The sequence below is a fragment of the Nuphar pumila genome, chromosome 3, assembly GCF_984573655.1.
Source record: "Nuphar pumila chromosome 3, dmNupPumi1.hap1.1, whole genome shotgun sequence".
NCBI lineage: Eukaryota > Viridiplantae > Streptophyta > Magnoliopsida > Nymphaeales > Nymphaeaceae > Nuphar > Nuphar pumila.
In genome coordinates, this window is record NC_143251.1 from 112,574,590 (window position 1) to 112,600,079 (window position 25,490).

The 25,490-nt window shown below is 36.2% G+C and overlaps 1 protein-coding gene across 3 annotated transcripts; it reads right to left on the bottom strand.

The window, feature by feature from the left end:
• Positions 1-2,358: 2,358 nt before the first annotated feature.
• Positions 2,359-24,085, bottom strand: LOC149843331 (methyl-CpG-binding domain-containing protein 2-like). 3 transcript variants are annotated; one of them, XM_090001785.1, is made up of 5 exons: positions 23,967-24,085; positions 7,470-8,029; positions 3,811-3,864; positions 3,548-3,582; positions 2,359-2,588 (listed from the first exon to the last, which is right to left on the bottom strand). In XM_090001785.1, exons 2-5 carry the CDS (start codon positions 8,027-8,029, stop codon positions 2,548-2,550), a joined length of 690 nt encoding a protein of 229 aa, XP_089857911.1. In that variant the 5' UTR covers positions 23,967-24,085; the 3' UTR covers positions 2,359-2,547. The 3 variants fall into 3 exon arrangements, with proteins under 3 accessions (XP_089857911.1, XP_089857909.1, XP_089857910.1); XM_090001783.1 differs by lacking the exon at positions 2,359-2,588 and having other exon boundaries at positions 3,318-3,582; XM_090001784.1 differs by lacking the exons at positions 2,359-2,588; positions 23,967-24,085 and having other exon boundaries at positions 3,318-3,582; positions 7,470-8,085.
• Positions 24,086-25,490: the final 1,405 nt, after the last annotated feature.

The window sequence follows — 25,490 nt, forward strand, 5'->3', positions numbered from 1 at the left end:
TAGCTTTGCAAGGAACTAAGTAAACATCACTACTAAAGAATATCAATTTTACATCATTATCGTCCAACACATTCATTCATATATATTGTCTATATAGATTCGAAGAAAAACTATATCGAAAGATCATTGACTCTTTCACGTATTTGGTTTTATGAGACATCAAAGTCACAATTTTCATGTAACTACTATTTTGGAGACCACAATAGACCTCCAAGTAGAGTGATCAATGATACGATAATGTACTCCAACTCTTTCATAAGTCATCATTAACTGCTTACAACAACTACACAACATACTATTTATCTAATAAAAATAACATATGAGAAAATATCATTCATATATACTCCATACATTCAATTAACATAATTACCTACAATAGCCACTCGAAAAACTCTTATTCAATGTGTATGTACAGTAAACTTTAATCTCGTTACACTAACACAAAAAGACTGAATATTAATTAAAGAACAAACAAACAAATAAAGATAAATCATCTACAACATATATATATATATATATATATATATATATATATATATATATATATATATATATAATTTGTGTGTATATGTGAAAACCTCAGTAGAAAATATTAAATAAAACATAATAAAATATACAAAAAACATCCACACCAACAACCAAATACAAATACACATGAGGCTACTAAATGATCACCTTTCGACTTAACCTAAAAGTCGATGCGAAAGATACTGAAACCTCATTGGAATGTAGCAAAAAAAATTCATAAGAACCATTGTAAAGAAAGAAGAAAAGCGATAAGGGTTCCAGAGGAAAAAAGGTTAGGGTTCTTCAAGAAATAAATAAAATTAAACAAAAATAACTTTATATATAATTCAACAAGCATGCAAATGTAAGAAAATTTGCATGCCAAAAAATTATGCAGATCACCCCTTATTTGTAGATAGACTTGAGTTGCTTAATTGAAATCTACATATTTTTATGTAAACATTGTACTATATATGCGAAGTTAGTTTGTGATGTTTCGATCAAGAAGTTAACAGATATGGGTATGCAAACTTTGTACTATGTATGCAAATTTAGTGAAATATTTACGAAGTTACGATATATTAACATGAAGTTCGCACTATATATCATGAATTTCATGTTATATATGCGAATTTAGTACAATATTTGTGACATTTTAAGATTTAAGTTTAAATGAAGTTCACAAATATAGTTATGTGAACTTCGTGAGGTCCGTGAAAAAATGCTAATTTAAATTCAATTAAATCTTTATGATAGTTGATGAACGGACCGATATATCGTGCAAACCTCATGAGGTTCACTATACAAAAGTTAAAATGGTCCTTTTGAAGCAAAACATTTGCAATTTTGGACAACGAGCAAATTATTGGAAATTGTATGATTTTTCGAGAAACGATCATTTTTGTTGTATAGTATGGTCATTTTCCATTTATAAAATCATTTCATCTTTTTTATAGTAATTGTTATCCTATGCTAGATTTTTTTCTTCTTTTACTGCATGGTTACTTAGAGTCTTCTAAATAATTCATCTCTTGCTAGCAATTAATATCTTTTCTATGCTCACAAGGACTTTGCACATTTGGTAGGCCTGTGAATATCACCAAACTGACAGGATGTCAGGAATTCGAAACCCACGAGTGTATCCCTTGCCGCAAGGTAGAAGCTGTGCACATACTCTTCTGTGCTGTGGGCGAGGGAGACCTCAAGGATTTTATGAACAGGAGACTTGCCAATGTGTGGCAGTAATGGGAGAGTTTTTTCCCATAGCCTAGTAAAAAAAAATCTAGACGGTTTACAAGACACTTTAAATGCTAAGTTGAAAGGTACACTAACAAAACATGCATGTACGTTCCATTTTCCGAACTGCACTCCATCCATTTCTACATTCCATTACTCCAAACCGTTGATTTTGTAGAACCTTTTTTTAGACAGAGAAAGCTGGGGTTAGGCAGACCCCTACCAGTTATACAACCATATACCATTGGGATTCGAACTTGCAACGTCCCAACACAAGGTAACGTGCACTAACTGCTCCTGCCAGACAAGCGGAGCCCCCATTGATTTTTTTGTTGAACCTTGCAACACTCATTGTACTCCAATCATGTTAAACAAAATCTTAGGCTTCTTGAGTGTAACAGAGAGTTGGGAAATGACCAACGGGCCTCAGCTTGTGTGGCAGGAGCAGTCAGTGCACTTCACCTTGTGTTGGGACATGGCAAGTTCGAATCCCTATGGTATAGTTGTATAACTGGTAGGGGTCTGCCTAACCCCAGCTTTATCTGTAAAAAAAACAAGGGCTTGGGAAACGAATAAGAAAGTTTCAAAACTTTAATGGATCATGTCCTGGGTTCTCAACTCCTAGTAAGTTCTGAAATATAATCATTCAATCACAAGAATTTGCACTAGGTATGCTAATGGGTCAGGTTTTACCGAATTCAACCTGTACCAAACCCGATAGGGTCCAGGTTTGGTGGTAAAGGAGGTCCCATTAACAAGACCGGGGTCTGGCTCGAATATGGAACCAGGTATGGTTTATGAATTTCATACCAGACCTGGGTCTGGCTCAAGTTTTGGATTCATATCTGCAATCAAATAAAAATATAATCTCAGCAAGTATGGAGAGAGTTTGGTTTATGTGATCATTATAAAACTCAGGTGTGGTTTTTTTATTGCAAGTCCGATTAGTCCCAGTTCCAAACCCTAGTATACCAGCACCTCAAAGTCGGAGCTAGGCCCAGACCAACACAGATCTGGTGAAAATCTGACCCTTTGACACCCCTAGTTCGGTAAATCTTCTAAATTCTTCATCTTTCTCATGATGGTGGAGCAGCATTGATTGGTCGAATGCTACTATACCCTACCAAGGTTTTTAAGCTACTCTCTTTGTCCAAGATAGGACAGTCATTGGGTGAAGGTTGGATGGCTAAGCCAGGACCATAGTCACGATTCCCATGGACACTACCCCTTATATAAAAGCCAACGCTCCCCAGGGGAGAGGGTCATAGCCTCGGAGTTTTACGCTGCTGGGATGGTGACCAAAGTCTCTATGCCGGGGTGTGCTTTCTTTGGGTTATATATATATATATAAGCCAACGCTCCCCAGGGGAGAGGGCCATAGCCTCGGAGTTTTACCCTGCTGGGATGGTGACCAAGTCTCTGTGCCCGGGTGTGCTTTCTTTGGGTTATAAATAAAAAAAAAAACAGAGTAAAACTGGCCAAATTTTAGAAATTCCTATAACCTCTTGCTTCCATTAAATTAAAACAACTTGATGAGCAAGTCAGCAAAAAGAGTTTTTTCATTGAACAAGTTCAATTGAAAATCTACAAACTGGCCCACAAGGGCTCCACTCATCTGGTAGGAGCGACTTGCGACCATTAGCAAGTTAACAGGTGAACGTCCTTTGCTGCTAGACAAGGGGGACCTAGGATTTGACACCAATTAACTCCTTTTGAGGTGCATGAAGATTTCACCCATGCTTTCTCACATACTCACTGTTCAGGGGCTTGGGTATTTTGAATGAAAAGGAAGATAAACTTGTACCTGCCTGCATGTGCCGCGGATTTTCCAGTAAGAACCTGAACAAAACAAGAAAGAGAACCTTGTGAATATCAGCATTTCCTAGTTGACAATTTAATCTACCTACAGATAAATGAGCACCAAATGAGCCAAAGAGTATCGGACTTCAGAAATGAAGGTCCCTCATTCTGGAGTCAGTCAACTGATTAGTTCATTGGGTTCAAAAGAACTGGTTCAACTAGAGGAAAAGTGGCTTCAATCTGTAAAGAGTGAAGTTATGAACATACTTCTGGACCTCAACGATGGAGCGCAATCGCTTTCTTGTGGGTGTCACGTAATAGCTGGAACAAGAAGATCTTCAGCTCAGAGATAAAAAAAAAACTAGAACAATATAGATCAGTACAGCACAGAGGCATGAAAGAAGATACACATTGCACTAATATTGAACATTACTCAGTATCTAATCTTTGAGGAAAGGAAAAGAAAAAAAGGCCAAAGAGGACAAAATTAGATGTAGTGTAGAAACAGCCAATGTCCATGGGTGCTGAAAATAATGAGAATCCCACTGAGCAAAAATTGACTGGGCTTCTAATTCACCACTTAAAAAATACAACCTGCTTTCTAAAGAATATGGGTCCACAAGAACATTGCAAAGGATTAAAGCAGCTCTGTAGAGCTAAAGAATATAGGACTTACAGTACTAGATGCTTCTCTCTAGAAAGTCCTGTAACATTGGTTTCAGTTGTAAGATTGTTTCTATACTTTTCATGTTCTTGCGAACAAACCAAAAATGATGGTATCATTTCAAATCCCATTTTTTTTAGAGAGACAAATTAATAATTCTCCACTAATTCTTATATTCATGGGCTAAATATAACCCTTGAAGCATAGGAGCTTACCCATAAGAAAGCACAAGAAAAGAATTACCCGAACAGCAAGAACCCCCTCCCATGAAGCCCGGGTGAACAGCAAGAAACCTTTCCCATAATCACATGCAAATAATGCATTGCACCATCTGTACTGATAGTGCAGGTTGATGGACTTGAGGAAAAGTAAACTTAAGAACATCCATGATGGCATAGAGCCTCGTAATATCCTTGGATTGGATAAAATGATCATACTTTTACAACATGCATTTCTGATTTCATGTGTTGTTGGGTGACAAGCTCAACATAGTCATCATTATCAGACCAATGCATCTTACCATTAAATGGAATGTCCCATAATGATCGTCATTCCTTATGTGATTAGAAAGAAACCATTAAACAACTAATGCTACTTGGAAAATGATGCAGGTAATATGAGGATTTTGTCAGAAAAAGAGAGGTCCGATGCTTGAGCAAATTACATATGATTCTCCATATATTAGAGGACCCTCTAGCCAATCTATATACTTTGTGGATTAGGCAAAGGATATCAGAATTTCATAACAAGCATTATCATAAAAACTCGATACCACCATTTGTGGAACTAAGGACTGTAGCTACAGTTTGAGAATATGTTTTCAACAAGTAGGGAAATTCTTCTGCTGCAAATGCCCATGATGTTCTACTTGCCATCAACAATAATGGAGGCAATTGGTTGTGGAGGTCGAGGAAGAGGAAGGAACAGATGGGCTGGTAGCGGAAGAGGAAAGTATGGCAAATAACTACTTCAATGCCTGCCAAAGAGGAACAGTGAACAACAACAACAACAAAACTGGTGCTGGGCAGCCCGAGGATATAGAAGAAACTTTAAAAGCAATTCTTACACGTAAAATGCAAGCCATGGAATTCTCCTAAACTCCGAAAGTCAATCCTAACCAAAGAGGAGGCCATAGAGTATATCATTGTTGTGGTTCAGCGCATGAAAACCATACTATCAACAGCATAGTGCATCTACTATACAACATGAATCTAGCACTTTCAACTCCCAAACTGGAAGCAATCCTAGTGTGAGCAACCAATAAGATGTGGAAATGAGTAAATGCATCAATGGATGAGCTTGCCATCACATCCCCCTCAAAATGGTTTCTTGATACTGGAGTTGCCAATCACCTTACAGGCAACCCAAGCATCCTTCCTTCTCCTGTTCCCTACATAGGTAGTATCCAACTCGATTTTTCAAACGGATTCAAATCTTTTTACCAAACCTAAGGGTTCAGGTTGGTCAAATATCTGAACCAAACCCATATTGTACGATCTATACTAGCTAATAACTCCAGTAAAACATCCTTATAGGCTATCAGACCATTCTCGGCTTAAAGTTGCTTTCCCACATCCACATCCAAAGTTCAATACAACACATGCACAACCACCAATGAACATCTTGGTGAGAACACATCACCAGAGCTTTGTCTGGAATCTTCAAAAGGTGGATGTTGAGATGCATTCAATACAGTAACTTCCTGTCAGCCAATCATATTGGTCGTACAGAGGCGGGCTCTTCCATGAAAAGTTTCATAATAACCTTCCATATGTGAATCATTTTCATAGGAGTCTAATAGACAGGCATGTAGCAATTTAGGAGGCTAGCCAACTTGGTTAATGGAGCCAACAAAAAAGAGACCAGTTTTATAGTTTAGGTGTTCCTTATATGTTTCTGTTACACTTGACACCCTAGTGATGTCGTAAGGGACCCTACAGAAAAAGAAGTCCCCTTAGATACTTGTTGATTTAACATTCGATAAGCATGGAAAATTCTGGCTTCTCCTCCAAACATATGGTGAACACCAAGAACGTAATGAATATTATCAAGAACACTACATAAAGGTATATAGGTAAGAGATGCAATGATGCCAAATAAGATGAACCCACCGTCTGGTTGAAGACCATAAAAAGAATAGGCTCCAAATGTATAAAAAGAATAAAAGATTTAAGTATTTAACACTTCCTCAGATAATAGTTGAATACAAAAAATGATCATGTGCAAATCCTACCCAGATCACCTAGTCAACAAAGGATATAGTGTCAAAGCATGAAAGAAGAAAAAAAAAACAGGTTTCGCTCCTCTTATAATTTTTAAAGACCAAATATGGCCCAATGCAACAAGTCGTTCTAACCTGAGTTACAAAGGAACAAGGAAAATGACTCAAAGAATACATTCACATAGAGTATAGACAAAAATACAAGAGCATGACTATGCATCCTAGATTCCTAGTTATAAAGCCAATGTTTGAGGTCAAAAAGCAATAGAAGCAATCATGTACACATAGGCTGAACAAGGAAAGGGGAGAAGCATCACTTTGTTGTCTGTTTTATCTTTTCTAAACCCTTTTTTCATTTTCCCAATGGCCATACATTTCGACATATAAAAATTTAAAGAATGCCAAAGAAGATTGTGCTCATAAGGGAATACTAGTTTCACGTCATTAGTCAAATTGAAGACCATCAGAATCATCAAGTCATATCTCAACTATCCGTGGTTGGCTGTTTCGCAAACTGAAGACCATTCTTTAGAATATTTTCTGGTTTTCATGTAGGATGCAATAGAAGTTACATTAAAATTGCCCCCTATGGATGATTCCAAAGGATGAGGGTTCACTCCAGATATACACCTGAGCATCCATGGAACAGCATGGAGTTAGCAATGCTGACAGGATGGACCTAAAAATACAGGAAGCAAGAGCCAAATGGATGATCATGTAATTAAAACCCGAACCACAGTCATCTAATCTTGCATGCACCAATGTTCCTACCTGCATATTTCTAGCATATAATTAAAATCCAAACCCAAACTATGGTAGACGACTTAAAAGAAACAAACAAACATACACACACACAATATAAATATAACATAAATAAATAAATAAATACTTTTTTTCTTCATTCTATTGAGATATCATTCATAAAGGAGAAACCAAGACAGAATGTTAAGAAACAGAAGAAAGAAAACTAAACAAAAGGGTAAAGGGAAAGTCCTGCCAAAATAGGAAGAAATAAGCAAGACTAAGGTCCAGCATACTCACACATCAGCAAATCGGGCTCCTCCCTCTCTTCTAAATCGCAACAGCCTTTCCCAACCAGGAGGGGTTTGAGGAATATTTGGTTCATCGATTCCCCAAATCATGGCTTCATTTGGCTGAATGTCTTCTGGATCATTGCAGGATATATCTGGATTCCATTTCTTTGCTTTTACACAAAGGAATGGGTTCTGCATAATATTCTCTCGTATAGCTTCATATTCATGCTTTGTTGGAACTCGCCTCCACTTGAAGCATGCTGAACATTGAACAGCAAATGCCCCTACAGGGCGCACAACTCTACGTGAAGAACGTCGGCGTGATAATTCACTGCAGTTATTTGTGGTAGGGGAAGTGCAATCAGTTGGACCTGGCCCAGGCTCATAAACCACAAACTGCTTTGAAACATCAGAAGGACAATCTTTTTTAAGTCCTTGTATCCTCAGTGGGGCAACAAATTCAGGCTGCTCGTGTGTTCTTAGAATATCCAATTCTGGTTGCTCCTTTTCCAATTCATGCAGCTCTCCCGTCTCCTTTTTTGGTTCAAGCAATTGCAAGGAATGCATCTGCAAAAATACAAAGAAAATTGAGACTACTGGCACTGTAATAATTCCACTGATAAATGGAGCTTAAAAACTGGTTTCCACAATAGCATAAGCTGTAAACCTTTCAAGATGGAGATGAAGGGGGAGGGAGGTCCACCAAAGACTGAATTGGAAAATCAACATGAAGAAAATTCTGCACAGTATCTAATTGCTTTGGAGCAATGGTAAAAATAGAGCTCTTTTCAGTATCTATTACTTTACACAGACCCTTAGTTGTCAAAAATGGTGCCTAGGCCCCACCTAGGCACAGGGCCACCACCTAGAATTATGGGTCTAGGCGGTAGGACCCTATTTTTCCACCTAGACTGCCTAGACGGCAACTAAGTTGTTCCTGCCTAGGCCGTAGGGACATGGTTGTTAATTTTTTTGTCTCCTTTCTTTCTTTCTTTTTTCTTCTTCCTCCCACCCCAAAAGCTTTCTTTTTTGTTCTCTCATTTTTTCTTTTTCCTCCTTTAACCTCTCCACTTTCCCCTTTTCTTCCTCTTCCTCTTCTTCCTTTTTTTCCTTTTATTTTTTATTTTGCTTTTCTTTCCTTCTTTTTCCTTTTTTTTTCTTCTTTTTCCTCCTCTCACCCCTCCACATTCTTCTTTTTTTTTTCCTTTTTTTTTCTTTTTTTCTTTTGTTGTTTATATGTATGCATGTGTTTTTGACACATCCACACATACATAAATCTGTTTTTTCAGTTATATATATTATATATGAACAAGGTTCATCCTGTCCCCCGTTTTCTTTACGTTACCGTTAACACCCTCCAAATATCAAAGTTTTAGGTGTTTTATGTTCAATTTGAACTATTAGATGTGTTTATCAGTACTTGTTTATTGACAAACAAGCTTTGTTTCAAATTGATTTGATTTAAAAATGCAAACATTTTATCATGAAATTTTAGCACGACATCAACCGAAGATTTTTTTACCTCTTTAAAATACACATTTGAGCATAAAGATGCTTAATCAATTGCATGTTTTCTATTTAGCAACAATCATAAACACATCTAAATGTTCAGATCAAGCATAAAACATCTAAAACTATGATTTTTGGAGGGTCCTAACAGTGACCTTACGAAATAGGGGCAGGATAATCCACATTCTCTCTCTCTCTCTCTCTCTCTCTCTCTCTCTCTATATATATATATATATATATATATATATATATATATAGAGAGAGAGAGAGAGAGAGAGAGAGAGTAATTGGATAGTGTACCCCAAGTTTTGGTATATGTTCAATATTATGTAATTTCATGAATTTTGCAATATGTTACACTGAATTACACACTTCATCGATAGTTACAATCATATGTTTGTTACTAAATTTAACTATTTATTGTAATATTTTTGTTTTTCTTAATGTTTTATGTTTTTGGTCCCGCCAAGGCTGACTAGTCCTGCCTAAGCCCTGACTAGTCCTTTTAGAGGTCTTCCGCCTAAGCTCTGACTAGCGCATTTGACAACTAAGCACAGACCAAATATAATCAGTGTAATCATAACAATGGTGGGAATAGATGAAGGAGTTCCAGAGTGACTGCATAATCAGCTACCAGCTATAATCACAACAACATAACTGCTTCTCCTCAAGTATGAGCTGCATATTTGGATCAATTATCTACACATAAAATTTGCCAAATGGCGGGCACAGCTCTTACCTCATTAGTTGCTTCAAATGATATGTGAAACCATACAATAAATCAACTTTCGATCATATTATTCAGGCAGAACTATATCTTTGACAAAGTTGGTTTGGTTCCTTGTAACATGAAAATATTGTGAAATAATGATTTGGAAAATACCTTAGTTAGAGATGAATAATCAAAGCCCTTCTATGCAAGCTTCAGCACATAATAATGGTTAAAACAGGTTTCAGGGTATCTTCATCTGACTCTTCCAATGGCAAGACAATTTTGTTGCAAACCTTTCCAACCTGGGAAGAAAAAGGACCTTGAAACCAGTGATATCTGCAACTCGCAACAGTTTGCGATACTTAGCCTTTCTTCCTAAGCACTCAACTAAATTTCTGTAAAAAATGTTAATTCCCTATCAAAACTCTAATCGTCTCACATGGAACAGCTTATTCTGGTGAAAATGATACAGGTCATTTCCACTCTAGAATCGAGACCAGATTTAGAAATAGTTCTATACAGTAAATTATAGATGAGCTTTCAACTTCGCTAGAGTAGATTTATCACATTATCTATCACAATCCATGCCACTCAGAAGTTCTGCACTGAGTTTATTGGTTTTAAGCAACTATCATATGATCTTTTAACAATTGAACTTCATTTTCAATATTTTCTACAGAAGTAGACATATGACTTCCATAATCTATAGATATAATTTTCCATATTATCATATGAAAATCTCAATCACTGTCCATGTAGCAAGCCTGAAAACCTATAAGTGATGATGGTCAAGCTTTCAAGATAAGTCTCATGCACCATATCTAACTAGCAGCATGAGTCTTGATGGATACAATACTGTTAGAAAAGGCTATAAGATCATAGCTTAGAAAAAGCAACACCTAATGCACCAAATTTTGCTTAGGAGTACGTATGTCAATGATTCTGACCAACCACAGTTTAAAGATATGGTCAAGATAGTCCGAGATCTACAAACCCACGACAAGGGCACGAATGTCTTCACTAGCGAAGACTTCTATGATGGTTTGGATGGGGACGACAATCTGGATAATCTTCATAGGAAATTTATCAAATTCGATGGTTGTGGCGACCCTAAGGCTCATCTCTCCATGTTCTTCGTTGAATGTGCCAAATTCAAGCGAGAAAATCAGGCTCTTTTTCTTTGTTTCCCTCACAGTTTGGAGAAAACCGCTACAAAATGGTATTCAGAGCATGTCAACCCTATTGAGCTGAAAGAATTTGACAAAGTGGTAAACATGTTCATCGAGCGATTCCTTTTCAATGCCGAGGCACTTCCCACCCTCAGTCATCTCTGCGGCCTCAAGCAGAGAGAAAATGAAAAGGCCAGAGATTTTATTCATCACTGGAGATCGATCTGCAATAAGATGAGAGACCCCATATCAGAGGGGCATGCTTTGTCCCTAATTCTGAGCAATTTCTCACAGCCTTTGAGGGGCCTCATCTCTACTGCACCATCCAGAATATTTATTGAGCTAACGGAGCGAGCCGAATGACTCGAATTGAGCATGAAAAATAGAGCCTATGAAGGTTTCATGTTTACTAAGAACAATAGTCAGAATGAGTAGATAAAGAAGACTCACTTCACCCATTCTGCCAGAAATGACAAATGGAGTCATTGCAAGGGACAGAGTAGAGACTTTTGTTATGGCACAGGGGGTTAAAATCCCCACAAAAATGATCAGAAAGGAAAATCTATCCCCCTGTTCAACAAGCCGCTACAGTTAGAGCAGGGACCGAAACCCCGAGAAAAAGTAAAACATGAGGGGTGGAGTTATGACAGAAAATTCACTCCGCTTGACCAATCACTCGAGACTGTGCTCGAGTACACGTTGACCAAAGAGATGGTCAAATTGCCCAGGCTGGTCGATCCCCCTCTGCCCATGGGGAAATTCAAAGATCAATTCTGCAAATTTCACAGAACAGTGGGGCACAATACTGAGAACTGCATTGTTCTCAAGAATATTGTTCAGGATCTCATTGACAAAAATCTTCTGGTAGAGGGTGCCGAAGATAAAAATATGGAAATTCTGAAAAAACTATTTTCTCATCATTCTACAGTGGTTATTTCTGAACAGTTCTTTCAGCCACAAGAGCATATCAGGCCATGCTCTGAAAAAGATATACAAGCTCAACACCAGGTCCTTGTGCTGCAATAGGCTCAGTCTAAAGCTCAGAAAATGGACCTTATCTCAACCTTTGGCAAAATGAAGGTATCTGCAAAACCTGCCAAAGCATCATCTGAGGCTACTAAAGGAATTCTTGAATTCCTCAAACACTTCATCAAGCCTACCCCAGAGAAAAATGAGACATCAACTCAAAAGCCAATAACTGCATTGTCCAATGTCTCAATTTTGGATCTAGCTCAAGCTTCCGCTAAACATCAGCAGGTATTGGATGATCTGCTGCAGAAAATCAAGGTGAAGCCAAGCATAACTCCTGAAGACATGGCCCAGATAGTCAATCAAGCCATGACGAATGCTCCAATTACTTTTTCGGATGAGGATCTTCCCAAGCCTCATGTATTTCACAACATTGTTTTGTATGTTGTGATTCGAACCAGAGAGATGACAGTTTCTCATGTGCTGATAGATGGAGGCAGCAACCTCAATATATGCCCAGAAATTATAGCCAAAGCTTTGGGCATCAAAGAGGAAGAATACATCCCGGACCCAATCACCATCTACGGGTTCGATAATCATGGCCAGACAGCGAAAGGAAAAATATTCTTAGAATTTTTTATCGACTACTTGATCCATTCAGTTCTCTTTCATATGGTCAATGTGCCGCCAACGTATAATCCCCAGAATTCTAAATTCTCAAATGAGATTTCAAAGTATTTCCTAAGTTCAAATCAAGATTTTTCTATGTTTTAACATTCTCAAATTTCAAAATCCCAAGTTTTTAGAAATCCATTTTCTCAGGATTCCCATTTTCCTGAGAATTCATTTTCCATTTCAAAAATCCTTTTCCAATGAATTTCTTAGATTTTCTTAGAATTCTCAAATCCATTTTCTCAGAAAAGCAATTTCAAATTTCAAAATCGATTTTCCAAAGTTCAAATTTTCCTGAGAATTCATTTTCAATCCAATTTCTGATTTCCAATGAAATTCAATGATTTTCCCAGGAATTCAATTTTCAAGTACTTTTTCAATCAATTTTCAAGCATATTTCAATTTTCCAAAGCAAACATCATATTTTCTCAAACTTGCATTTTTCAAAATTTCATAGCACAAGCCTGATTCTTTTTGCATTCTAGGAAAATAGAGCATAATTTAGATATTTGAGTCAAGTTAAAGCACGTAATTGATCTTTGGTTCAATCACCCCTGGTAAAGGCGTCAGGAACGGTTGAACCTCGTACCGACAGGCGGATCCCATTCCACGGAATTTTCTCGCAAATTTTCAAAACGGAGGCGAGTTAATTTTCAAAACTATTTTAAAACTTTGGTCGAGTTTGACTCGCGAAATTCGTTTTCTCTCGCAAGGGAGGAAAAAAATTTTGCGATGATAACAGTGTGATGGACTCGTTCCCTTCATGACCCAATTTTTTTACCTCACTATTATCGGCCCCCTTTCCATATGAGAAGCCTAATATTAGGGAGCTTTGACGAAAGCTCAATTTCTCTTCGAAAGTTCATTTTGCAAACACTCTTCAGGGAAGAGAGGAGTAATTTTCATTTCCCATTCAGGTAAGGGCTAAGCCTGAGTCTTCTCCTTTGGGGAAAGGAGAGGATAATTTTCGTCATGGATGCGTTAAGCAGGATTTCAAATACTCTCTTTCACCAAGGATTTCAAGAACATCTTGCCAATCAATTACGTGTTGATTTCAAAATCTTTATTGCACAAATATTTACCTTCAGCATTACTTCCAAAAGAGGCAAAGCTTTTGCGAAAAAAGGATTCAAAATTCAAATTCTTTCTATCAGCCAACCAAAAGGAGGAATCAACAACACCCCACTAATGTTGTGGTTGATAGGTCAAATGTACATTTTAGTGCATCCAATATAGGATGTCTCATCAATGACATGAAAACTAAAAATTGCCAAAATTCCCTGTTATCAAGATACCCAGTCAATGAACCATTAAGCCAGGATTTTTTTCCATCCTAAGGGCCAAGGACTAAAGGGATATTATGTCTATCACCAATGATACCAAAAGAAGAAAGAGTTCCTCATCATCATTATATACACTGAAGGACCCATTTTTTCAAGACTTAATTTCATTGCAAGCATTTCAAAGATACATGAGTAGCAAGAAACACGGATATCAGCAAACAAACCTGGTCCTTATTAAGCATTTCAAAGATACATTAAAGAATAGCATTAATCAAAGATGTCAGCAACCTCCTCATCCTTGTTAACAATAATGGCCAAAATATGAGGTTGTAAACCAGCCATCCTAAAGCTTTACTTCAGGAAAAGAGAAACCACACTGCTGGAAGTTTTTCTTTCTATGAGATTGGTTTGCAGGGTGATGCTCCAAAGAGAGGTTATGTTTGCAATACTATTTTTGAAGGAGTTTTATTGAAATTAAGATCCATGTTCTGCACAAAATTTCAGATGCAGCATCTATTAAAACTAACCTATAGTTTGGCAGAAAAATATCCAATTAAAAAGTAGCATTATATTAGCAAACAAACTGACATAAACAGGCCACAGTTATTGTAGACACCATCCTTGTCACTTAGTTTAGACAGTTTGCCAGAGACCATAGATATACATTGCTCTCTAGATGGTAATGACTGGAAGAATATCAGCCTAACCTACATCTTAACAGGCTCAGTGCCCAAATAGACACTAACGGAAAATGTGCAGCTAATTACTGCAGAGTGCAGATTCAATGTTTCATCATCAAAAAAGATGTATATGCCATGTGAACAGCCAACAACAAAAGATAGTTTTATAGGTAGAATAAAAATTAGCAAAGGTTGTTGAGGAGTACAGAATTGACGCTTTGTTGCTTAGTGCTATCACAAGCTACAGTTTTTGCATTATCAAGATTCAACACATATACAATGCGCAAATACAGTGTTTTAATAGCTTCAAAAGGAAGATACCACCACGGGGTTGCCCAGTGGTCAGCAGGGCGTTTGTGAGGGTGTTGACATGAAGACACCAAATCAAACCCCGCTGGCATAAGGCAGGGTGGACATGCCCCAACCCCCCCCCCCCCCCCCGGGTTTTCGTCACTTCGGTGAGGGTTCCTCAACATTAAAAAAAAAGCTTCAAAAGGAAGGTAATCTTTCATACAAGGAAAGTCTAACAACACAACAAATCAATGATCTCACAATCTCATTTGGGACCATAGACAATCGTCAATATATAGCCAATAAATGTGATATATAGCAAATAGCAATGCACCTCCAAATGTAGATAATAGAAATTATGACTAGAGGCATTGTTGCATATCATGATATTTAAGGAAATACATAGCAGATTTCTATCTTAGAATTCCAATTATTTTCACTTGGCCTGTCTAAACCTAAACTTGGTTGTCAAAGGCGGCACCTAGGCGATAGGTTTGGACGATGGGACCATATTTTACCACCTAGGCTTACAAGCCTATTTTTGTCTTTTTTTTTGTTTTTTATGTAGGTTGACCACAAGGTATCAAAGGAGAAAGGGCACACCCTTTCCCTTTTCGTGCTCTCTCTCTCTCTCTCTCGCTCTCTGCATTTCTCACCTCTTTTTTTTCTTCTTCTCTTTTCTTTTTTCCTTTTTTTTTCTTCCTGTTTTTCCTTCCCTTTTACTTTTTTTTATTCTTCCTGTTTTTCCTAACCTTTTCCTTTTTTTTTCTTCTTCCTGTTTTTCCTAACCTTTTCCTTTTTTTTTCTTCTTCCTGTTTTCCCTTCCCATTTCCCTTTTTTTCTTCCTATTTTAGCTTTTTTTTTCTTCTTCCTGTTTTTTCCTTTTTTTTTCCTCTTCCTCTTTTTCCTTCCCTCTTTCTTTTTCTTCTTCTTCCTATTTTTCTTTTTTTTCTTCCCTTTTCCTATTTTTTTCTTCCTGTTTTTCCTTCCCTTTTGCTTTTTTTTTCTTCTTGTTTTTTCTTGTTTTTTCCTTTTTCCCATAGTTTATGTTTTTTAGTTATATATATGTGTGTGTGTGTGTAATGTAATTTATATATAATTTGTTTGATTTTTTGTGAGTTATATTTCTGCTTGACTGTTTCTGAGTTATGTTTGTGAGTTATATTTTTGACTTATATATTTATGTGTGTAATTTATATATGATGTGTTTGACTGTTCTTTTTCACAATTTATAATTCGTATTTTATGTCTATTGTTGTTAATTTGTTTGCATACGTGATTTTATTTTTTGTATATTGTTCATTCACATTGTTAGTTGTATGGTTTGTTTATTCAGTTGTTCATTTATTCTTAATTTTTTTAAGCAGGTTATGTAATATAATTGCTTTATAGTGTTCGGACTCCGGAGACATATTGTGTTTGTCTATTGCTTATTGTTGATTGTTTTTTGAAGATATCACAGGCTTCCGACCGGATTCTTATTGTTAGATAGGCTGGCTCAGGCAAGGCGAGGAACCATACTGAAGCCGGTTCAAATACGGAAGAAGAAAGACCTAACTGTCTTGCCCTATCTTTTACTATCTGTATCTTCCTCTCTCTCCTCCCATACACGAAAGCGGAAAGACCTAGTTGCTGCTTATTGTTGATTGTTGTTGATTGATTTTATATTGTATACATGTTTGTTATTAATTTTAGTAGTTTGTTTACATATTTTGTACATTTAAAAAAAAATTAATTGGGCTACCCACAAGTCTGCCTAATCCCGCCTAGCCCCTCCTATTCTTTTTAGGGGCTCACCTCCTAGGCTCCGCCTAGCGCCTTTGACAACTAAGAACCTAAGAGAATCTGAATAAAGATAAACCCACCCTAGTGATTACATGGTTGGGTGCAATTCTTCCTAATTTTCTTTTTTGTCCATTGATTCTTCCATAACTCATTAGTAGCTTGCTCTCTCTCCCACGCACACACGTATTTTATAGTATACTTGATTACAAACTCTCATGTTACAGTTATAAGAAGGAAAAAAAACATTTAAGCAAAAGATAGGTAAAAGAGGTGAGACAAAAGAGAAAAAGAGAAAGAAGGTTGCTAATTCTCAACTAAAGGAACCCCTTGTCATGATATGATGTGATATATGAATTATGAAAGCAAGAGAGAGAGAGAGAGATGTTTAAAAAGTTTCATGATAAAGACATACACAATTTATGAAACCGTTGAAGTTTAGTTAGATAACTATTAGGCTCTTTTAGAAAAATTGAACACAAAAAGAATATTTGGTGATAGAGGCCATCATTGTTCACCATATAGCCAATACTTAGAAAACAAAAGGTAGTTTATAAAAATATTCTTCTTCTTTAATTTTTGAAGTGTCTATACACCAACAGTTGAAGTGTCCAAAAACTTGACATGCAGTGTCCAGAATATTTAATAGTGTAGGTCTCAAATCCAAAGGAGATCCCTTCGAATTAAGATCCAAAGATTTAAGAAAGAACCTCTCCCCATCCCTTTCAAATCCGATGATTTGGCCTTTATCCCCTTTATAATAAGAATCTCAGATCCTTGACCTGAAATCCCTCGTTTGAATAGCTTTGAATTTTGGAGTGGGGCTCATGCCACCTCAGGTCAGATATGAGGTCCAACGCTTTTAAATGCTCCCTAACAGTGTCTAGATAACATAGTAAATTAAACTTGACAAAAAGTCTATATTATGAAATTAATATCTAGATCATGACAGTTTTAACCACATTGATGACAAGGTATAAAAGTGTACAATGCTTATTTATAGACAACATCACAAATCACAACATTGGGATATTCACGACGAGGAAAATACTGGTGATGTACGAAGAAATTTGTTTTCGAGGAAAAATTTAGGAAACTGTTCAAACAAAATTATAGAATCAAGGAAAAACATAAACGTTATAAAAAGTTCAATAAGTTGTTTTTACTGGATAAGTATCCAATGGTATCAGCTATATTTATTGCATAGTTCATTGCACACTAATGATCAATATCACATAATATTATCTACTCTAATATGCTGAAATGTAGTTGATGTATAGGTGATACATCATATAGAGGAGAAATGATATATGGCCAATATATAGACCTATGGCCATGATTGAGACATATTCTATTCAATTGACATCATGTCTATATCATCTCTCATATATACATATATTAGAGTTACCGGAAGATTCTTAGATAGGTGGGAAGCATGATTTCTAGAAGTTCGTTTTTGAAGTGCGATACTCCTAGGTTTGGAAACTTGATTGAAATCTTGATTCTCTCACACTTCTCCTATGTTTCCTACACAGTTACATGCTTTGTTTATGCTTTTAATATGATTATCTTATGCGCCCTGCCATGTTTTCCATGTGCTGCTTCTCACTTACTTCCTATGTACTTTCTCTAAATTAGTAACCATTATTTTTAGGACAAAGTATTAAGTACCATCACATGAGAAGGTTTGCACATGATAAACACACTCACAAAGACCTGCCACAGCACCAATGAGGAAGGTTGAGCATTGCAAGAAAAAAGAATAAGGGCAAGACCAAAGAAAACTTGGAGGAGACTGTAATGCAGGATACAAAAGATTACAGGTTACCCAAGAAGTATACTTATATTAGGGGTCGTAAACGGGTTGGTTATGATCCAATCATGCTTGACCCAACGCTATATAGATTTTTGCAAAGTCTATTCCAGTCTCAATTTGAGACCTAATAGATGTCACGAAGGTTCAGATCTAAACATGATACAAACTTCTCCTATGGTACCAGATACCGTTAAAGAGAGAATGTAAAAGGGATCAGGTTAGACATGATTCAAACTGGACATATTGGCAAGTTAAATTAGGACGCAAACAAGCCCAAGTACAAATATTTTGGATCCAATAGTTGAAGTTGATTGCATGTTATAAAAGGCTTGATGAGATTGATCTACTCTTCTCTACGAGGAAAAGTTTCCATAACCCCTCCTCCCACATGAAACTTTCCTCATTAGTTTATCATATTATATAGCATAGTAAGAGCCAGCCCCAAAGGGGTTTGGCATAGTGGGATGGGACCTAGGCTGCTAGGCAGGTGCTCTAGGTTCAAATCCCATGGGTGTCACCCCTTGTGCAAGCCGAAGCATGGCAACTCCCTGGGAAAAGGGGTAAGCCCACGGAGTTTTACATTGTCAGGACAGTGCCCGTAAGTACGGCAGGCAAACCAGCGCAGCTAGGTCTCTGATCCTGGGGGTGGTTTCTCCATGTAAATAGCAAAATAAATATATAGCATTGTAAAAAACAAAATCTTCATCCTTGAGGTCTTCTCAGTTGTGATGTCTCGTTTAATGTCTCTCTCAACTTGTTATCAAGCCAAATCATGATTGGAAATAGAACACAACAAGAAATCTCTCTGTCTCTCTCCACTTTTTGCTAGTAGTCTATAAGAAGTCCCTCATGAGTGTGGCATGCATTAGTAGACATCTACAGATCTATAATCCACAAGATGATCTTGTAGCCATGTGTTAGACCATACACACACATGCAAAAAGAGAGAGAGAGAGAGATTAATATCGGTAGTGTTTGTTTCATTAATCAATCGAAGATTTGCATAGCTTATTTCCCTTACTTGACAGCTTATTCCTAAATCTAATCGATGCCTAGTAAGGTTCGTCAACATAGGAAGATAGCTTAGTCAGGATTCAATTATTTTATGTATGTCCTGCAGGCCTTGTAGCAAGAAAGAATTATTAAGATTACACTTGTGAGTGCTTCGTATGAGTAAAGTAAGCTATATTAGTTTTTATTTTGTTAAGGGGATTTCTCGTCCCTAAATTAAAAACGAAAGATAACCTTTATAAGAAAAAGGAAAAGTACTTTATTGTTTAAATAACAAATTGCACATGACAACAATTGCAAGTATAAAAAATGACAAGCCAAATGTCATTTACTATATTACTTTAAAATTATTTAAAAGGAATGTCACATGATTTCTTTTCAATAGCCTTTCCTTCTTAGTAGATAGAAGGAAAATCAAACAGTACATTTACTTTTTTAATAGCCTTTTTTCCCAACATATGATGGCAAAGATACTACTAAAAATAGTCAATTAGGTATCATTTAATTTAGATGTTTAATATTGTCTTTAAAAATTATGTTAGGATTATATGCTTTTTGTCATTTCTTGCCCAACTTTCCAATGTGAGAAAAGTGAACAGCATACTTTTCAGTACAAGTAGGCAGATCAAGTATTCAATCTAAATAATAAGACCAAGCTATGAAAGCACATGATACAAAATCTTGGAAAGTAGACACCAAGCTCTAAGTCAACAAGAGGATGCTAAAACCAATGTGCTTATATAAACAATTTACAACCTAAAAGGCTCAATTCTATCCATTTTTTATGCCCTCAGTAGGTGACAGGCCTTTGGCTTCGAAATAGCAATAGATCATGGGATCAGATGAGGGAGCTAGTGCTTCCTAGCCATTCCTGACGACCACCTTTTGTTAAGAGAAATTTAAGCCTTTAATCACCAAAAGAAAGAAGAAAGATTGGAAGAAGAAAAAACAGAAAACAACATTTGATTAACTTTTCTCTCAAGTGCATTAGTAAATATACATACTAGGCACACACCAATTTCATTTTTCTAAAGTTTAAACATAATTCAAACTCCGAAGATTAGCATAAACATTGATATGTTCTATTTTTTCCTTGTCAAGACAGAAAAAGAATATTTATTATAGGGGTGCCCCAAGCGTAGGCCATACAAAGAATTGTTGAGGTAGTCTTTCTATATGTGTTTAGGGAGAATATAATAATTCAAACAAAGATTGACTTCCTCTTCCAATGGACGTCCTTTGAACTCCCTTATTGCAGATCAAAAGAATTCTATTAAAGTCAATCAGAGCCTTTATCTGAAGGGACCGGTTAGCACCTTTTTTGTATGTATGCTATAGGTAGTCAGCTTAACAGAGAGCTTCACAGTCAGCTCGCTTGGAACCGGGCTTCCACTCCATCACTTGGATAGAGTTTCCCGATCAACAAGACTTTGGTCCAAATCCTCAAGACAAAGATGGAGTTTGTTAAAAAGCTATTATAGTAATTCTCTCTATCACTAGAGTTGAGCTCATACGAAAGCCTTAATGGACCCTCCTGCCTGTTTCAGTGAAGTTGATCAAGTAGTATGGGCCTCGTATATTTCCGCCTGAATAAGGGATTAATGAAGGTTTTGAAAGAAAGGAAGAAAGCAGCCTTCTTCTGATCATTTTCCTTATATACACCCATAAGACTGTCATTCACCTATCACCCACTTTTTGGGAAAGAACATACATGTGTTGACATCTTTCTGCACCTTAGGAGAGAAAAAAGCAAATACAATGAAAGACATAAAAAACCATATGGGGAACTCTAACAAATGTTTGTGAACAAAAGAATGACATAATGATTCCAACCGATCAACAACATAAGTGGCCACAATCAGCCACATGCAAGGTCAGGAAACCACCATTAGTCTCTTAGGTGTATGATCAAAGTATGGTCCATTATATTTTGAAGATATTGGCATTTTGTTCTTGCCATATATGTCATATATTTCCATCTCCACACTTTCCACTACGAGGCCTCATCCCATTTGCATGAAGAGAATTCTGCACAATCAACTGCTTAGCTCCATATAATCAGCTGCTAACCATGCAAGAAAATTTGTGCAATAACGCATTAGTGAACATGTGACCTACGACCTGTTTGCTCCTATGCAACCCTATATCATAATTAAGAGAATTCAAAGGGAAACTTCTTGGGATATTGAGATGAATTTATTCTTCCTCAGAATGGTAAGTGTTGACTGTCAGCATGGTGATTTGGGCTTGAGTACTAAGGGTGCCCACTTCTTGTAGAAAACCAAAGGGTTAGGACCAACCCCAATATGCCCCTCTACACCATTCCTGAGTACAGGTGAGCACAGTATGGCACTTAAGAAAGCTAAAAAAACTCATCAAATAAAATTTTAAGAATGCTAAAAAACTTACCTCTTAATTTAGCAATATACTTAAAATCTTGGGAAAATATTACCATGGTTTCTTTTTTAGTTTTTCAACGAGTCAAAAAGCTCAAACCTAGAATATGTTTACTTACTTGCTTGACAACAATTGATCTCTACAATACAAGTTTTCAGTACTTATGTTCCTCAATGATGCACCTAATCAACCCTAGCAAATAACATTTTTGCAGCAAGCTTCCATACGTAATAAATTGCATTATACAATTCTTGACATGCTCCTATCATAGATAATTGGCAGGAACATACTTATTACTTTTCCAACTCCCAATATTGATGTACTCAATGGAGGGACACACACCATTGCTAGGTACTGACCGACTAACAGACCAGCATTCTCATAAACAGTATAACTTAGATATCTGGCTGATGACTAGCTTATGCATGGTCAATTGCAATTCACATGGTTATCCTCATTGTAGCCATGCAATTGTTGGATATGAGAGCCTATTGGAAAGCACTGGTGAGATTGTAAGTAATAGAAAGGTATGGACACAGCAATTGGACCATCAAAGTAAAAAGACATCAGACATCTAGAAAATTACTATATGAATTACGTAAGGGTTATATGGAAAATCTACCGCATACTACTGAAAGGATGGAGAGCCTATTGATAATCACATTTCTGCCACTCCAATCACTATCTTATCAGCCTTCCTCAACTTAGATATCTGATAACTATCCTATATGCAAAGTGAAAGCATAAGCCACAAGAAAGAAAAAGTTGAAGCAACAAAGAAGTGAAAGTGGAAGTGAAATTAAAGCAAATAAATCCATAAGAATTATAAAAGAAAAAAGGTTCTATTATTTTAATATGTTGAAGAATTCAAGCAAGTCAGCATTAACTTATTTACTTACTCATATCATGGATAATGGACAAATAAATATAAAAAAATACAAAAAAAAAGATAACCAAATGTCTCATAGTTTATTTGATCAATCTACACATAATCATCACCAAGAGAAAGCCCAAAGTAATTGACAAGCAGCTGCATACTCTGCCTTTTTTGCGGCATTTTGTTGAGCACATAATATGCTCACTGCAGGTCATTAGTTGCACACAATGTTCTGTTCAGCACAAGCAGTTCATTTAGTGAATACTTGTTGACATGAATCTTAATAAATCTGATTAAGTCATAAAAATGAATAGTTAGTGTGCAGCAATAAACTACACATTGACCTTTCGACAATGTTGTTGGAGGCAAATATTCAAAAACCTAGTGTGAACAAATCTGGTAAAGGCATAAAAACGAACATTTAGCATGCAACAATAAACAACATATTGCTCACAAGTTGGGACCTCTGATCAAGGTCGTTTGAGGCATATATTCAACCATTTATTGTGCAAGGCATTTCAACCTATGCACATATGTGGTTAAAGCATAAAAGCAAACACTTGGCGCGCAATAATAAACTGCACACTGTTCACAAGTTGGGGTTTCTCAACATGGTTGTTTGGGGCATATATTCAAACACTTCATGCGAAGGGCGTTTTTCAAAATATTCTGCAGCCACTCAAAAGAGAAATACAGTTCCATGCTTAAAGAAGCGTGCTACCTATACTTCCAAAGCATGTTTCAGATACTTCCCCTGCTTTTGAAGAAGTTTGCTGACTCTCTCACTTATCTAGCCGATTTCAACGACTATGATGTGAACATCAAGTGTATCCTATGAATCAAAACAATAAATGTGGAACCATCAAGCAAAAGAAAAGTGGAAAAAATTTATGTTGTCTCATTAGTATCTAATGCTAAATTATCATGACAAGACAGGCTAGAGATTAATAAAACCTTCCATAAGAAACAAGGTAACCAACTGAGAAAACATGGTACCATACTAACAATGTTTAAGAGGAAAGCATCAACCAACCAGGCCAATACCTGGTAGATAGGTTACATATAGAAAAACTATACCAAAGACCCAAAAAAAACAAAAAAGGATCAGTTACATTAGTTTCATTATTATTGTCATTGCATCAACAGTGAAAGAATACCCTTGAATCAATTCATAAAGTAGATAAACATTCGAGATCTAATGATTCATGGATTATAATCATGCATCCATCCAGGATTCTATACAGAAACAAACTTCCTGTGAAATCCTTGACAAAAAAATAAGTACATAAAAATAAATAAATGAATAATGGTAATCCAGAATTTCTCCCCAGCACACCTCGCCAGAAAGGCAAAGGAAAAACCTTAACTCCCGAAATTAAAGGTATGAACTTTCAGGAATAGGGAAAATTCGCAATATTAGGAAAGAGAGAGAGAGAGAGAGAGAGGGTGAAAACGGGTCGGGCTCGGTCCGGAACTAGGTTGAATCCGGATCTGAAATATATGTGGCAATATTTGATCCGGGAAAAATAGCATGTAGAAAATGTAATCCGTTCGGATTTTGAATCGCGTCAACTCGAGATCCGACCTAAAATGCTGGTTCGAATCCCATCCAAATATGAAAATAATCTAACTAATATATTTGAATCCAATCCGAAGTTACATTTGGATCTTATTTAAAGGATCTACGCATGCAGAGCCAGCACGGCTAGGTCTTTAACCCTAGGGACAGTCTCATGTACATATAAAAAAAACATGTGGACTTGGATCAGATATCTAATATGTATATCAGCCATATTTTGAGAGATCTACCGTGACAAGGGCATCTGTTTAAGAGATGGCATCGTTTTTGTTTTAACAGTTATGTCACCAAGTTGGAATATTTTTCAAAAATAGGACACGATGACAAACGATGGAGGATAGATTTGCAAGTTCAAATATTTTTCAAAAATCACAAATATCATACTATTTCGAATATATTTTATGAAGTTGCAAAAATATATGTGTGAAACTCCACTTGCCACTTACCACTAAATCTTAAATATCATACTTTCTCGTGTATACTTTCCCAAATCACATAAATTTACGAGTGAAATTGCACTTTACCAGCACCAAATTTGCAAATATCTTATTTGCATATACAATACGATATCACATAAATTTATAACATTGTTTTGTTTTGTGAAACCTCACTAAATTCACAAATATCTTACTTATTTGCATATACTACACGTTCTCGTATAATATAATATGTGAATTCCCTTATATCGAGAATATCATACTTAACTATTTGCAAAAGCATGACACATGCGATATTGCTTATTTGTTGCAAAATTTTTCTCAAATAATATATAAATCCTTTGTAGTTCCCTACCAGATTATTTTCGCATAATCTAGAGGTTTTTTTGTCTTTTATCCCCAACTAGTGATCCTCAACTTGCTTTTCGACAATTATTTTCGTCAAGTATTTTTGGCAATTATTCATCAAAGGCATTTCATCGCTACTGAACCAACACAGTGTGCCATTTTGTTAAACGACTGAATCAAACAATGTTCCATTTTGTTTAACGACTAAACCAAACATTGTTTCATTTTGTTTAATGGCTAAATGAAACAATGTTCACTTTTATTTTTTTGACTTGAAATGAAATTTTTTTTATTATTTTCAATATGCACAGTGTTTCCCTTTCTTTTTTAAACACAAATATATTATTTGTTTTTTGCAATGCTTGTTCAATATTCTGTATATTGTTATTATAGAAAATTTTGAATATGTATATTAATAAAATATGACCAATATAAAGAAGGAAACCACACCCACATCATCTGAAATTTCTTAAGCACAATAACAAAAAGCAACAAA

Coding starts and splice junctions, on each gene's coding strand:
- LOC149843331 (XM_090001783.1), bottom strand. CDS start 8,029: ATGCATTCCTTGCAATTGCTTGAACCAAAAAAGGAGACGGGAGAGCTG. Junction 3,865..7,469: donor GGAGCCCGATTTGCTGATGT/GTGAGTATGCTG, acceptor TTCTTGTTCCAG/CTATTACGTGACACCCACAA. Junction 3,583..3,810: donor TCCATCGTTGAGGTCCAGAA/GTATGTTCATAA, acceptor TGTTTTGTTCAG/GTTCTTACTGGAAAATCCGC.